A 15,014-nucleotide genomic window follows, 5' to 3' on the forward strand; every position below is an offset into this window, starting at 1 on the left:
GGTCCCGGTCCGGTGCGGGCGCGACACTGAGGGTTGCGATCTGTTGCCGGACACGAAAGAAGACAAAAAGGAAAAAAAAAAAAAGAGATGTTCTTTTAAAAAGAGATTTGAATAAATGGAAAGGTATGCGTTTTAACACAATGTTCATAGGAAAAAAGAAAAAAGCAAGAATAACCAGGAAATTTAGAAAAGGAGTGAAATAAGAGTACTAGCCCTGAGCCATATTAAAATATAAAGTCTCAATAATTAGCAAGAACATAAATATAGAAATATGTAAACCAGAACTGAAAGTCCAGAAGTAGACACAAATATAGAGAAATGTAGTATATGACAAATGTGTCCTGTCAAAGCAGTGGTGGAAAGACAGATTATTCAGTAAATTGCTATTGGGACAACTGGATAGCCATTTTAAGAATGATAAAGTTGGAGCTATACCTTATAACTTTCTAACTAGAGTGGCTGATTATGAAATAAACCTAGAAGCCATAAGATAAAACACTGAAAAATATATAATATTAAGATAAAATAATAAAAAATCAAGAACTTTTGCTGGGGGTGGGAGGAAGAAAGAAATTCTGGGGAAAGAACCTAAACACCAGAACACAAATTTGTATCCCAAAGGGCTAATTTCCATAGACACATACACATAGCTTCTAAAAATTGATAAGTAAAAAAAAAAAAAATCCCAACAGAAAAACGGGCAAAGGATATGGTCTGCATCTTCAGATAAGGAAATGCAAATGGCTCTTATACATATGGAAAAAAGGATCATTCTCACACATTGTGAGAACACTACAAATTACAAAATATTCTATTGTAGCTGTCAAATTGACAAAAACACAAAATTTGATAATTAATACCACATTGCTTGTTTAAAGAGCTATATCAAAATTAGAAATACACAGACCTTTTGATGCAATAATTCTATTTCTAGGAATTTATCATACAGATATATTTCTATATAAAAGAAATGATAAGTATATAAAGCTATTCGTGCATTATGATTTGTAATGACAAAAGATTGAAAACATTTTCACAATAAAGGGCTGGTAAAATATTTATGGTACATTCATTCAAAAGAATTAAATGCCATGCAATCTTTTTTGTTTGTTTGTTTGTCCTTTTTGAGACCGGCTGCCCTGTGCTCAGCCATTGAGCACACCAGCCATCCCTATATAGGATCCAAACCCGTGGCAGGAGCACTGCTGCGCTCCCAGCGCCGCACTCTCCCAAATGCGCCACGGGCTCGGCCCCATGCAATCTTTAAAGAAAGAAGGGGCCGGCCCGGTGGCACACTCGGTAGAGTGCGGCACTTGGGAGTGTGGCGGCGCTCCCGCCAAGGGTTTGGATCCCATGTAGAGACCGGTCTGCTCACTGGTTGAGGGCGGTGCGGGCGCGACACTGAGGGTTGCGATTCCATTGCTGGTCGCGGTACAGGCGCGACACCGAGGGTTGCAATCCTGTTACCAGTCACGAAAAAGAAAGAAAATCAGGTGCAATTCTTTGTATACCACAATGTCTTGTATATTTGTATACCAATGTCAATAATGCTGTAAGATAATGGTACACAAGAGACAAACACCGTCTATAGAATACTACCATTTGTATAAAATAGATGGGGTTTCAGTGAAATAAATATTTCTTAAGACTTCTGTGTTTTAATTATTTCTGCAGTCATTTCTTCTATAAACATTTAGAAATGAGAGATATATTTTCTCAAAAACTGAATTTGAACTCACCCCAAATGCCTGATTTTTGGTCTTGGGCCTTATTTATAGATTTTTCTCTCTAGGTCAGAATATAAAAGCCATTGTCACTCAAGCAATTTGATCATCCTAGGGATTTAGTGTCCACTGGTCTTTTTCTAGGCCAGAAAACAGATGCCTTCAAAAACTGTTGCTATATCCTGCTTAGTTTGTGGCAGCATATCTCAGCATCAAGGCTATGCCTTATGATGACACTTTTCAGTGAAAGTTCTGAACCTGCCTTTCTCATGATGAAAAATGCAGCAGTCTTGTCCAATAAAATGCATTAACTTTAGGTGATGAATTTAAATTTCTGCCACAATTTCATCATAAATTGGCATAGCCAAATCAAATCTTGGAGAGGCAAACCCTGTGATTTGTAATAATGCCAGTGAGTGACAGAGCTAGGGTTTAAAACCTTTGCATTCATAACCTTCCACCTCAATTTTCATTTCACCCTAATCCTGTGACTTTAGATGTATGCGAGCTACTAGAACTTCTGCTTTAGCAATGTGGTAGCTGTTTACCTTGCCTTGCTAACTTTCCCTTTAAAAATAACAGTGCTTAATAAATACTAGTCTTTAAGTGCATAAGTAAATTCTCAGGAGAATAAGGAACTCTCGGAGACCAAAAACTAAATGAAAGTAGCAATTCAGAGAGGAGAGAGGTAAATGAGCATTAAAGCCAACTTTTGCTTTGAGAGCATTTACAAAATCAGGGTTACATTGAGCTTAGGTTTTCATTGGCCACATGAGTGCAGGGGACAAGAGACAAAAGCCTATGTCCTTACGAAGATGAAAGTCTAATATGACACATCACCCATTAAAATGGCCAAACCTCCCTCCCACCCCCAACACACACAAAAGGGCTATAACCTCAATATGAAGATGAACCCAAAATAAGACTTTGTGCCTCTCCCTCCCCAACTCCCAAGAGGACAGCAAAGGAAATTGCCTTCCCCAAATCCTGGCACTGAGTGGAGGAAAAGAATTCCCCCTTGAGAATTAATTAACCACAAGCTGGTCTTCTCGTGGATTTGCGGCCTGAATCCATGTTGCCTGGGATAGACTAAAAAAAACCTTTAAGCTGAGATTTTCACTTATAGTGGTCCTGGTTTGGTAGTACCATCAAGTTCCCGGCAGAAACAAACACTTAGCTCCTTGAGGAATCCACTTCCAAATCTGGCCTTAAATAAAAGTTAAGAGAATGTGAAACAACTTATAGTAAAATAAGTAAAGCATGGAGGGAAAAAGGTTCTGTGCATGGATGCCAATGGAATAATAAACAACAAATCAAATCTGAAAATATTTCAGATACTGGAATTATTGGAGAAAAATATAGTATGTTTTATATGTTTAAGGAAATAAAATGAGATGAAAAATAGGAATAATGGAGTGAGAGATGCTTGAAAATGAACAAGTAGATTTGAAATGGGACTGTGTAGAATTTCTAAAAATATAAAGTTACCAAAATAAAACCTTAATAGATAGATGGGTTTAACAACAGGTTAAGTAGAGCTAAATGGAATTAATGAGCAGAAGAACACACCAGAACAAAGTTTTCAGAATGAAGTACAGAAACAATAAATATGGGAAGTATGATAAAGGGACGGTAAGAGATGAGGAGAGAATAGGGGAAAGGATAGTGTTTGGGAAGTTAAACACTGATAAAAGATATGAATCCCAAGCAGGATCAATCAGAAGAAAGAATTTCATACCTAATTGCATAAGAAACCTTCAGAATTCCAAAGTCAAAAAGATAATCTTAAAAGCAGCCAGAGAACCTTATGAATGTACATATAAAAATCCTCAACAATATGGTAGCAAACCAAATCCAGCAGCATCTGAAAAGGATTACGCACGTGACCAAGGAGGATTTATTCCAGGAATGCAAAATTGGTTGAACATAGGAAATCAATCAGTGTAGTACACCTTATTAATAGAATAAAGGAAAACACACACAGGATGCTGTGGGTCAAATGTGTCCCTAAAAAGTTCATGTATTAGAAATTTAATTTCCATCATAACAGTGTTAAGAGAGTGGAAATCCAGTTATGGTATTTGAAAGATAAGGCCTTTGAAAGGTGATTAGATTGTGAAGACTGTACCCTTGTGGATGGATTGATCCATTCATGGACTAATGAGCGTGGCTCTGATGGCTTTAAAAGGAGAACAAGTGAGGAGTTTGGCTGTCTTGCTCAGGCCATTCTGGCGTCACTGTAGAAGAAAGCCCTCACCAGATGTGTCCCCTGGACCGTAGACTTCTCAGTATGCAAAACTGTAAGAAATAAATTTCATATCTTTGTAAATTTCCCAGTTTCAGGTATTCTGTTATAAGCGACAGAAATGAACAAATATACAAGATCATCTCAATAGATGAAGAAAAAGCACTTGACAGTATCCAGCACTCTTTCATAACAAAAACATTACACAAACTAGGAATAGATGGGAACTTCCTCAAATAAATAAAGGTGATCTACAAAAAACCCACAGCTAAAATCATACTTAATGGTGAAAATTGAAAGGTTTCCCCTAATCAGGAACAAGACAAAGACGTCCACTCTCACCATTTCTTTTTCTTTTCTTTTTCTTCTTTCCTTTTTTTAATTGAAACACCATTGATATATGTATTCGTGGTACAGACTTGAATATCAGTACCTGTGTGTACAATATGTGATCAAATCAGGATCATTAGCATATTCATCATTGCAAAACAACCATTCTTTGTGTCAGTTAGGCAATTTCTGGCTAACCCCTCTCGCCTTCCCCTTTTCCCACCTCTAGTAACCACAGTTCTGTTCTCTCCTCTGAAAGTTCAACATACTGATGTGATCTTTCTTTCTTTCTTTTTTATTTATTTATTAGCTCCTACTTATGAGTGAAGACATGTGGTATTTCCCTTTCTATACCTGGCTTTTTTCACTTAACATAATTTTCTCCAATGTCATCCATGTTGCTGCTAATGGCAGAATTTCATTCTTTTTTATGGCTGATTCCATTGTGTATATATATCACATTTCCCTTTCCCAGTCATCTGTCCAATGGACATTTAGGTTGGTTCAAACTCTTGGCTATTGTAAATAGAGCTGTGATAAACACAGGAATGCAGGTATCACTTCAACATAATGATTTCCATTCCTTTGGATATATACCCAGTAGTGGGATTGCTGGATCATATGGTAGTTTATTTGTAGCTGTTTGAAAAACTTCCATACAGTTTTCCATAATGGCTGCACTAATTTACAGACCCACTAACAGCATTCTCACCATTTCTATGCAACATTCTACTAGAGTTTATACTAAGAGGTTTCATGCAATTAAGCAAGAAAGTGAAATAAACAGCATTCAGATTGGAAAGTAAGTAAAACTGTGTCTATTCACAGATGAAAGTATCTTATATATGGAAACCACTAAGGAATCCACTATTAGAGGTAATGAATGAATTCAGCAAGATTGCATTGCAGTATACAAGATCAATATGCAAAAAAAAAAAAAGAAAGAAAGAAAATCAGTTGTATTTCTGTCCACTAGCAATGAACAATCCAAAAATTAAAATAATTCTATTTACAGTAACATTAAAAAAAAGCAAAAACAAAACCTAGTTTCCTAAAACATTGTTAAAAGAGATTGAGACCTAAATAAATGGAAAGACAGCTTTTGCTCATAGATTAGGTTCACAGTTCTCCAGTCTATGAACACCAGATGTCATTACAACCCAAAATAATCTACAGGTTCACTGCAATACCTATCATAATGCTAACTGCCTTTTTTGTAGAAATTGACAAGCTGATCCTTAAATTCATGTGGTAGTACAAGTAACCCAGAATAGTTAAAACAACCTTGAAAAAAAGAAACTTATTATATGCACAGTTAAATGACCCATACACAGAATTACTACAGAGCTACAATAATCAATCAAAACAGTCTGATATTGGCATATATATCAATGGAATAGAATTGGGGGTCCAGAAATAAACATCAAAGTTCAATTGATGTCAACAGAAGTGCCAAGTTCATTCAGTGGGAAAAGAATAATCTTTTCAACAAATGGTGCTGGGGTGACAGGATAGCTATGTGTGAAATTGGATATCCATATACAAAAAAAACTTAAAATGGATCAAAGACCTAGATATAAGAGCTAAAACTATAAAACACATAGAAGAAAACAGAAGTGTAAGTATTCACGCTCCTGGATTAGGTTATGGTTTCTTGGATATGACCAAAAGCATGACCAACAAAAGAAAAAATAAATTGGACTTTATCAAAAGTTAAAACTTTATTCATCAAAGGGCACTATCAAGAAACTGAAAAGATAATCCGTCAAGAGTATGAGGAGACAAGCCACAGACTAGGAGAAAATAATTACAAAAGACATGTCTGATAAAGGACTATTATCCAAAATATACAAAGAACTCTTAAAACTCAACAATAAGAAAACAACCCAACTAAAAAAATGCCAACCCCCCCAAAAAATCTGAACAGACACCTAACCAAAGAAGATATACAGATTGCAAATAAGCATGTAAAAACATGTTCAACATCAAATGTCATTTAGAAATTGCAAATTAAAACAACAAGGAGATACCACTATATACCTATTAGAATAGCCAAAGTCCAGTGCACAACACCAAATGCTGGCAAGGATGTGGAGAAACAGGAAATCTCATCATTGCTGCTGGGAGTACAAAATGGTAAAGCCACATTGGAAGGCAGTTTGGTAGTTTCCTACAAAATTAATCATACTCTTACCATATAATTCAACAATTGTACTACTTTGCTATTTACCAACGTGAGCTGAAAACATGTCCACACAAAAATCTGCACACAAATGTTTATAGCAGCTTTATTCATAATTGCCAAAACTTGGAAGCAACCAAGATGTTCTTCAGAGAATGGAAAACTGTGGTACATCCAGGTAATGTAATATTCAGTTCTCAAAAAAATGAGTTGAAAAACCATGAAAAAACATGGAAGAACCTTAAATGCATACTACTGAGTAAAAGAAGCCAATCTGAATAAGCTACATATGCAGTGATTCCAACCATATGACATTCTGGAAAAGACAAAACTGTGGAGATGATAAAAAGATTAGTTGTTGTTGAGGGTTTGGGCAGGGGGAGGGCAGAGCACAGAGGATTTTTAGGGCAGCAAAAACTATTCTGCATGATACTATAATGGTGAATACATGTCATTATACATTAGTCAAAACTCACAGAATGCATACCACCAAGGATGATCCCTAACGTAAAATATGGACTTGGGGTGATAATGATGTGTCAGTGTAAGTTCATCTATTTTAACAAATGCACCACTCTGGTGTGGGACGTTGATAGTGGAGGAAGCTGTGCATGTGAGGGGGTAGAGGTATATGGGAACTCTGTATTTATTTATTTTTATCTTTTTTTGCTTTTTACACTTGAGAATATCCTTGTATTTTCTTTTTCTTGTTTTCTTTTTTTCTTTGTTTTTTACAAGTGAGGGAATGCTGTGCTTTCTGCTCACTTCTGCTGTGAACCTAAAAAATAAGGTCTACTAAAGATAACATAAACCCCAGAATTGGAGAAAATACTTACAAAGTAAGAGTCTAGCATCCACGATTTGTAAAGAACTCTTACAATTCAACAGCAACAAAACCCAACTTTTTTGGGGGGCCGGCCCGTGGCTCACTCGGGAGAGTGTGGTGCTGATAACACCAAGGCCACGGGTTCGGATCCCATATAGGGATGGCCGGTTTGCTCACTTAGTGAGCGTGGTGCTGACAACACCAGGTCAAGGGTTAAGATCCCCTTACCGGCCATCTTTTTAGGAAAAACAAAAAACAAAAAAACTCAACTTTTTTAAATGAGCAAAAAAATTGAATAGACATTTCTCCAAAGAAGATAGACAAATGGCCAATAAGCATTTGAAAAGAGCCTCAACATTATTAGTCATTAGGGAACTGTAAGTCAAAACCACAGTGAGATACCACTTTCAGCCCATAGAATGGCTATTTCAGCCCATAGAATGGCTATAATTAAAAAAATAACAAAAAGCAGGAAATATCAAGTATAGTGAGGAAGTAGATAAATTGGAACCTTTGTACATTGCTCATGGGAATGTAAAATGGTATAGCTACTGTGGAAAACAATTTGTCAGTTCTTTAAAAAATTAAACATAGAGTTACCATATGACACAGCAGTTCTTGTCCTAGGTATATACCAAAGAGAATTGAAAACATACTTGTACACACAAACTGTACAAGTATGTTCATAGCAACATTATTCATACTAGCTAAAAAATAGAAAGAATGAAATATTCAGCCATAAAAAGTAATGAAGTATTGATACATGCTACAACATGGATTAACTGTGGTAACAGTATGCTAAATGAGAGAAACCAGACTGAAAAGGGCACATACTATATGATTACATTTATTTGAAACGTCTAGAATAGGCAAAAACCATAGAGACAGAAAGTAGATTACTGGTTGCCAGGTGCTGGATGGGGAAAGGGAGAGTCAGAGTGACTGCCATCAGTTACAAGGTTTTGGGGTGGGGAGATCATGAAAGTGTTCTGAATTCGATAGTGGTAATCAGTGAGTAACATTGTGAATATCCTGAAAATACTGAATTGTACATGTCAAACGGGTAAATTTTCTAGTATGCGAACCAGGGCCCCTTGGAGAATGATTACAGGTCTAGGGTAGTAAATGTACAAGGTAAGTATAGAATATCTTATCACCAGAAAGTAACAAAGCTCCCAAAGACTGCTAGAGTCATGTCAAAGGGATTCAGGAACCAATTCGAGGAGAGACCCCCACTGGCCACAGATTAGACAGTCTGAACACCAAAAGTATAATACAAGGGTACATCAAAAAGTTCATGGAATGGGCTGGCCCGGTGGCGCACTGGATAGTGCGCCGCTTGGGAAGCGCGGCGGCGCTCCCGCCGAGGGTTCGGAACTACCCTTGTAAGTGCAATAGATTGAAGCATATCAAATATGCTTAAATCCAGTAATTTATAATGATACTTTAAAAAAACAGCCCGCCCATTGACCATCTTCAAAGGATATGGGGAACCAATTCAGTGTTTTAGAAATTGGTAAGTAAAGGGAAGGAACCAGATAGTGAGCGTGAAGTTTCTCTTTGGATAGAAGAATTCTACCTAATTGATGAAGGAGGAATGATAGCATTTACAACCCTAATGAAATAATATTGACAGTGTTCATCGGTGGCTGTTAATACCACAAAAAGAGAACCTTGTCCCACATAATGGGACAGGTCCTTCTGCCAAAAAGAAAATATCCAACACCTAACTCTGATCGTGCCTCTATGTTTAATGGCCAATTTATAGGAAATACCTATAATATTTCCCATATGTTCAGGTCAAGGGAACATGTTAAATGATACCATGGGTATGTAATCAAGAAAATCTAGACCAAGGAAGCCACAGGCCAAATGGCCTGATTTTTTTTTTCCAAAAAATAAATGTTAAAATAAAAAAGGAAAAAAGAGCAATAACAACATAAATGGGGAGTATTGATTGGAGTTCAAAGTTCCAGGGATCTTGTGTTATTTAGAAGGGTAAAAATATTGATTCACATAAGTTTAAGTTAAATGTGCTCTTTAAAATTCTTGCCAACCACTAAAAGAATAGAAAGAGTGTTCAATTTCCAAGTTAGTGGATGGGGGTAAAAAAGAGCAATCAATTAAGGAAAAGAAAAGAAACATTGAAAAGGTGAGACATGGGCCGGCCCGGTGGCGCACTGGATAAGTGCGCCGCTTGGGAAGCGCGGCGACGCTCCCACCCGAGGGTTCGGATCCCACATACAGACCGGTTCCCGCTCACTGGCTGAGCGAGGCGCGGGAGCAACCCCGAGGCTTGCAATCCCGTTGCCGGTCCCCGGTCCGGTACGGGGGCAACACTGAGGGTTGCGATCCGTTGCCGGACACGGAAAAAGACAAAAGACAAAAAAAAAGAAAAGAAAAGGTGAGACATAAAGAAGCTGTAAAATAAGATAATAAATATAAATCCAAATATATCATTCCCAGTAAGTATAAATGGACTAAATTTCATAAAGTTGAAGATTGGCAGCCTAGAAAAGAAAATTCAGTACATAATTGTTCTTTCACATGAGACACGTCTAAAACATTACAGAAAGGTTGAAAGTAAAAGAATGGAAAGCACAAAGTTGGGAAGCTAGTCTGCTGTCTCTAGAGAGGGCATGAAGAATTCATTTTTTTCTGTTTTCAGGTTAAAGAAGAAGGAGTTTAGTTTAGAAGAAATATATACCAACAAGAATTATAAGTCTCCTCCGGCAAATAGGTATGTACATACAGCTGGGAAATATTAGAGAGGGAAAAATTCTGAAATGATTGATGTGAATTTCAGTCCTTTCACTTCAGAAAGAGGTTATGTTCAGTTCTGCCAATATCGGTACATAGAAATAACTAGAATTGGTATTTTTTGTTCCCAACACTTGAATTGGGGTTGGTGATAGGATGGGAAAGAAATGTGTGTTGGGTTAGATAGATATAGAAAATGTAAAATGTAGTATCCTTTTAGTTTGCACTTGTGTTTTTACAAAATGTGCCAGCTGCCTTCTTCAGGACTAATAATCATTGATCTTCAAATATGGTTCCAAACCCAAATACAGAAGCAATTTCACTTGGCCACCCTTGGGTCTGAATTCAGTTCAAGTCAGTGAACATTTAGTAAATGCCTGTTGTGTCTAAGATGTAGCAGGAAAGTTCTAGGATTTTGTCATATGATTTTGTATGTGTGCTCTAAGACATTTGTACAAGACTGATAATTACAGCATTGCTAAATAAAAGGAAAGGATTGGAAACAACCTAAAATATCCATTACTAAGGTTCTCATTAGATTATGAACCATCCTGGGCTGGCCAGTTAGCTCAGTTGGTTAGAGCATGGTGTTATAACACCAAGGTCACAGGTTCAGAACCTTGCACTGGCCAGCCACCAAAAGGAAGAAAAAAAAATTATGATCCATTCTTAGAATGGAATATACTGTATAACTGTTAAAAAATAAGTCAGATACCTGTGTACTAAGTTGGAACAATCTTTAAAGGGTATTGATCTGTGAAAGAAGCACAGTTTATAGGACCGTGTATGTAATAACAGAGACCTGTGTGGCTTACAGAGTTTAAAATGTTTACTATCTGGGCCTTTACAGAAAAGCAGTGACCATTGATAATATATGCTTATTTATGCATGTCTATAAATTAAATGAGAGAATGCACAAAACAGTGTTATTGGGGTTACCTATTGGTGGAGGGGTGGGGTTGGTTTTTCTTTTATTCTATACCCATCATCTAGTTTGAATTTTTTTTTACTATGTGCATGTAGTGCATATTCATAAAAACTTATGTGGGTTTTTTTCTATATGAAAAAAAAAAATAAAATGAAACAATTGAGGAAGAAGTTGTTAGTGTATCTAACAGTCCCTGTTGACTAGAAGGGTTGGTGACCCAGGAGATGAGCCATGTGAGTCAGTCTGTTGCTGATTCTGTTTTGTGTTCTGTCCTTAGGTGTTTAGAGACTATCTTTGAGGAACCCAAGGAACGAAATGGTACGCTAATTTCAATCAGCCAACAAAAGAGGAAGCGAGTTCTAGAATTTCAGGATTTTACAGTCCCACGAAAGAGGAGAGCTCGAGGTAAAGTCAAGGTGGCAGGCAGCTTTACCAGGGCCCAGAAGGCAGCTCTGCAGAGTCGAGAGTTGGATGCTCTTTTGATACAGAAACTAATGGAACTGGAAACCTTCTTTGCCAAGGAAGAGGAACAGGATCAATCATCAGGATGTTGAGAAGCAATTCAGTTTGGGGGTCTTAATTTTAGATTTTTTTTTTTTGGACCTCCTTGGAAGAGGTTGCCTAATTTTGCCCTACAACCCAAATCACTCAAAATGCACAGTCCATGAATTTTTACCTATTTCAAAGTGCAACCTTTTTAGGAACTGGTAAAGGAGAGTCCTCTAATTCTACTGCTTAGTATAGAACCTCAGGAATGCTCCCTTTCTCCTGGAAATGCTCCTGAATGACATCTGGCCTCCTCCTCCTCAATCTTTGCCATCCACAGGAGGAAAAAGCAGCATGTCTTAAGTAACACTATGATTCCAAGGATTCACAGCATTTGCACGTCCATATGAAAGTTCCACTTTGTTTACAGTGGTGCTAGACCAAGATTATCTAGAAACATGGCCTAGGGAGGGGAAATTGGCATCCTGTCCTGTGTGGTCTCACTGGCTCATTTCAGTAGTTGAGCAAAGATGAGCTGTTGTGTTTTCTAATCCTTTGAGTCTGTCTGCCCAGAACCTGTTGGTGTGAGGTTGTGTGTGTGAGTGCGCATGTGCGCGAGCTCACGTGGCTTTTTCCCTTCGTTTTCTCCCCTCTGTGACTGTGGGTCACTAGTGCCAGAGGAGCCCATCCAGGCCCCGTTTGAAGTAAGTTGCACTTTTTAATGTTGTGGTGTTATTTTCATTTGTTTTATTTCCTTTTATTATTATTATTATTATTATTGCTGCATGTTTGGAGCCTTTAAATGTGATTTTAAAACAATTTTTTGAAGACATTAAGGAGAAGGACAATACGTGTCTTAAGAATACATAATAGGCATTCGACCCAGTTGATCAGTGCGTGGAAGAGACATTTTCTCATTCCTGTGTTTCAAGCAGTCCCTTCCCCATCTCCAACTTCTAGTGTAGCTCATTAGAGGGAGCACTTTTTTCGTCTAGGTTCTCACTCTTGCCTACTAATTATGTGTATTTAGTGATGTAAGAGCAGGTTTCTCTCCTGATCATGTAAAAAATACCAAGGTTGGGTGTGGTCTCCATGGGTTTTATCTGAAATGGTGGTATGAAACAAAGTTGGGTACAACAGCTCGGGTAGTGACTAAGGGCCACCCAGAGTGTTTGCAGCTATCAGAGCAGCCTGCTCCAAGAGTGGAGAGAGATTCAGGGTAGTTGCTCAGACCCAGTAATGCATTCTTGTGGGATCATGAAACTCCACTGGCAGCATTTACTGAGGGCACCTCACTGCACTCTGGGCTCCTGTGTCAAACCTCCTGGAAATGTTGTCAACTTTCAGAATTAATTGAGTTTCTGGGTGCCTACAAGAGCCTGTGGGCAGGGGGATGCAGCGTGAGTCAGCAGGCACCGGGGTCTCATTCCTTTCCCAGTGGATCTGTGTACCCCGCCCTGCTCCCCCTCCTCTCCTTCCTTTGTGGTTTATCTTTTCTCTCTCTCTCTCTCTCTCTCTCTCTCTCTCTGTCTCTCTCTCAAAACAAGAGTTTAAAGAATTAACATTCCTTGACTGGTGACTAGGATGCTAAAGCCAGCCTCAGGACACTGGTCATCTCTTCCCATCCTCCTAGGAGCCACTGCCATGAAGCAGCCATCGGTGGGAGCTGCAAAAGCTCCAGAGACATTTTCAAGTCAGTCTATTAGAGGAGAGTGAGTGGTGCCATCCTGGGTTGTGGGCCAACTCTCCTAGGTTTCTTTTGTTTCCCCATTTGTGAGTGGGTGGGGAGATGGGGTGGGGGTGGGGGTCTCTATGTGCCTTTCCTTTGCAGATTGACAGTCTTTGCTACACTGGAGCAGAAAAACTGACATGAGAAAAATAGTGCCACATCTTCTTCTAGGCTCACAACCTCAGACATTGCGTTTGGAGAAATAACATACACTCCTGGTAATCCACAGAGGCTCCTAAGGCTATGGCCAAGTAGGATTAGAAGAGAGCCAAGTTTCCACACTGGCTCTGAATGATGCTAACCAGATTCTGCTATTCTACATCCACTTTGTCCAGACTGTATAGACACGACCTGTGTTTCACCTCAGTACCTCTCCCTTCCTGGGACAGGGTTCTTAGACACTAAAAGCTTCTCTCTGTCTTTTTACTTAAGGGAGGGGGATGAGTAATACTTTGTGTCCTTGTACAAACATGTTTAAGGAGTCCTGCTGTTCAGCTCGCAAACTAGCAATGAGTCGGCAGAGCCCTGTTTGCCAGCTGCATTGCCAGTGTGGACAGATCAGCAACGTGGTAGCCATGTCACCCCGCAGACGAAAGTTGAGGTGGGTACAGCTGTGGTACCACCAACTCGACAGATATAATTTCAAGTTTGCCTGTTATAGGCATGGCACTTGTGTAAGGGCCAGGAGCAGTGATTTGGAACACTGGCATCTGGGAACACAGGATAGAAGAGAGAGACTTGGGCTTCTTCCTTGTCCTGGGAATGCAAGGAAGAAGCTACTCTGAGGCCAGTCCTGCCTGTCCTTAAAATTCTTGGCCTACCCTCTAGCTAGGGCCCTTCTGCTGCTCCAAACTTAAGAAGGGGCCCCCATTGCAAACTTGAAATTCCTTACCTGAAGTGGATACATCTGATTCTAGCCAAGCTCAGCCACACAAGTCTTAACATCCAGTTTCACCACTTTCCTTGCCAACTGCAGGACCATCAGTGGTCCTTGGGGGCCTGTGGTCCCTGACCATGATGGGACACATTAGTCAGCTGCTGGCATGCCACCTACCCAGAGCTACAGGAGGTCTGGTTTGGGGGTGGGAGTTGGTACAATTTCTGAGTATGGGGACTTCCCACCCCACGTGGTAGGAAGTTATAGTTAACTACAACTTACTCAACCATAACTCACCTCCAGAGGTTTAGTGTTTTTAATATGGGAAACAGGAGAAATCTCAGGTCCAATCAGGGTTCTGCCCATCAGCTTTTCACTGAAACGTTCAACTATTTTTTTTTTTCTTTTCATCTTTCAGTTTCTAGCTATATTTCTCCCCCACCCTCATGTCCCTTCCTCTTTTTTTTTTTTCCTTTTGGTCTTTTCAGCTCCATTTCTCCATTAGTTTGAACATACCTCATCACCTATTAAAGCAGATTATGTCCACTTTTTCTTACTGACCTTACTCTAAGAGCTACAGCTGAGGGAGGTACAGTGAAAAGACATGTAGCGTTTGCCTTAATCGGAGCCTGAAGAGCTCAGAAACTCATGCTGTGAATCCCAAAACTCAGCGCTTCTCTAAGAGCTGTGAAGATCATGACACTTTGTCACAATTTTGCCTGAAAGGGTCTTTTGCATGGGCACCAGAGCCAACCTGAGGTAAATTCCATGTCCTACTCTCTGGACATAATACTTCCCCCATGGCTCATTCCCTGCCCACTGGGCCAACAGCTGCAGGGAGCGTGCAGGACTGTGGCAGCAGATGCAGGGCTGCAGCACAACCTGATGGACCACACAGCCGTCGCTCTGTCTCTAGGCTGGGATTCC

General features: G+C 39.2%; 1 protein-coding gene across 1 annotated transcript in view; it reads left to right on the forward strand.

Annotated features, from left to right (window-relative positions):
- The window catches only part of PRR14L (proline rich 14-like), a 58,045-nt gene extending 45,050 nt beyond the window's left edge, over positions 1–12,995 (forward strand). The window contains exons 9-10 of the mRNA XM_008566417.1: positions 9,976–10,047; positions 11,273–12,995. Coding sequence (XP_008564639.1) covers positions 9,976–10,047; positions 11,273–11,549 — 349 coding nt within the window. The 3' untranslated portion in view covers positions 11,550–12,995. The remainder of the gene's footprint in view (positions 1–9,975; positions 10,048–11,272) is intronic.
- Positions 12,996–15,014: the final 2,019 nt, after the last annotated feature.

This window comes from Galeopterus variegatus, unplaced genomic scaffold, assembly GCF_000696425.1.
Source record: "Galeopterus variegatus unplaced genomic scaffold, G_variegatus-3.0.2 Scaffold241, whole genome shotgun sequence".
Lineage (NCBI taxonomy): Eukaryota > Metazoa > Chordata > Mammalia > Dermoptera > Cynocephalidae > Galeopterus > Galeopterus variegatus.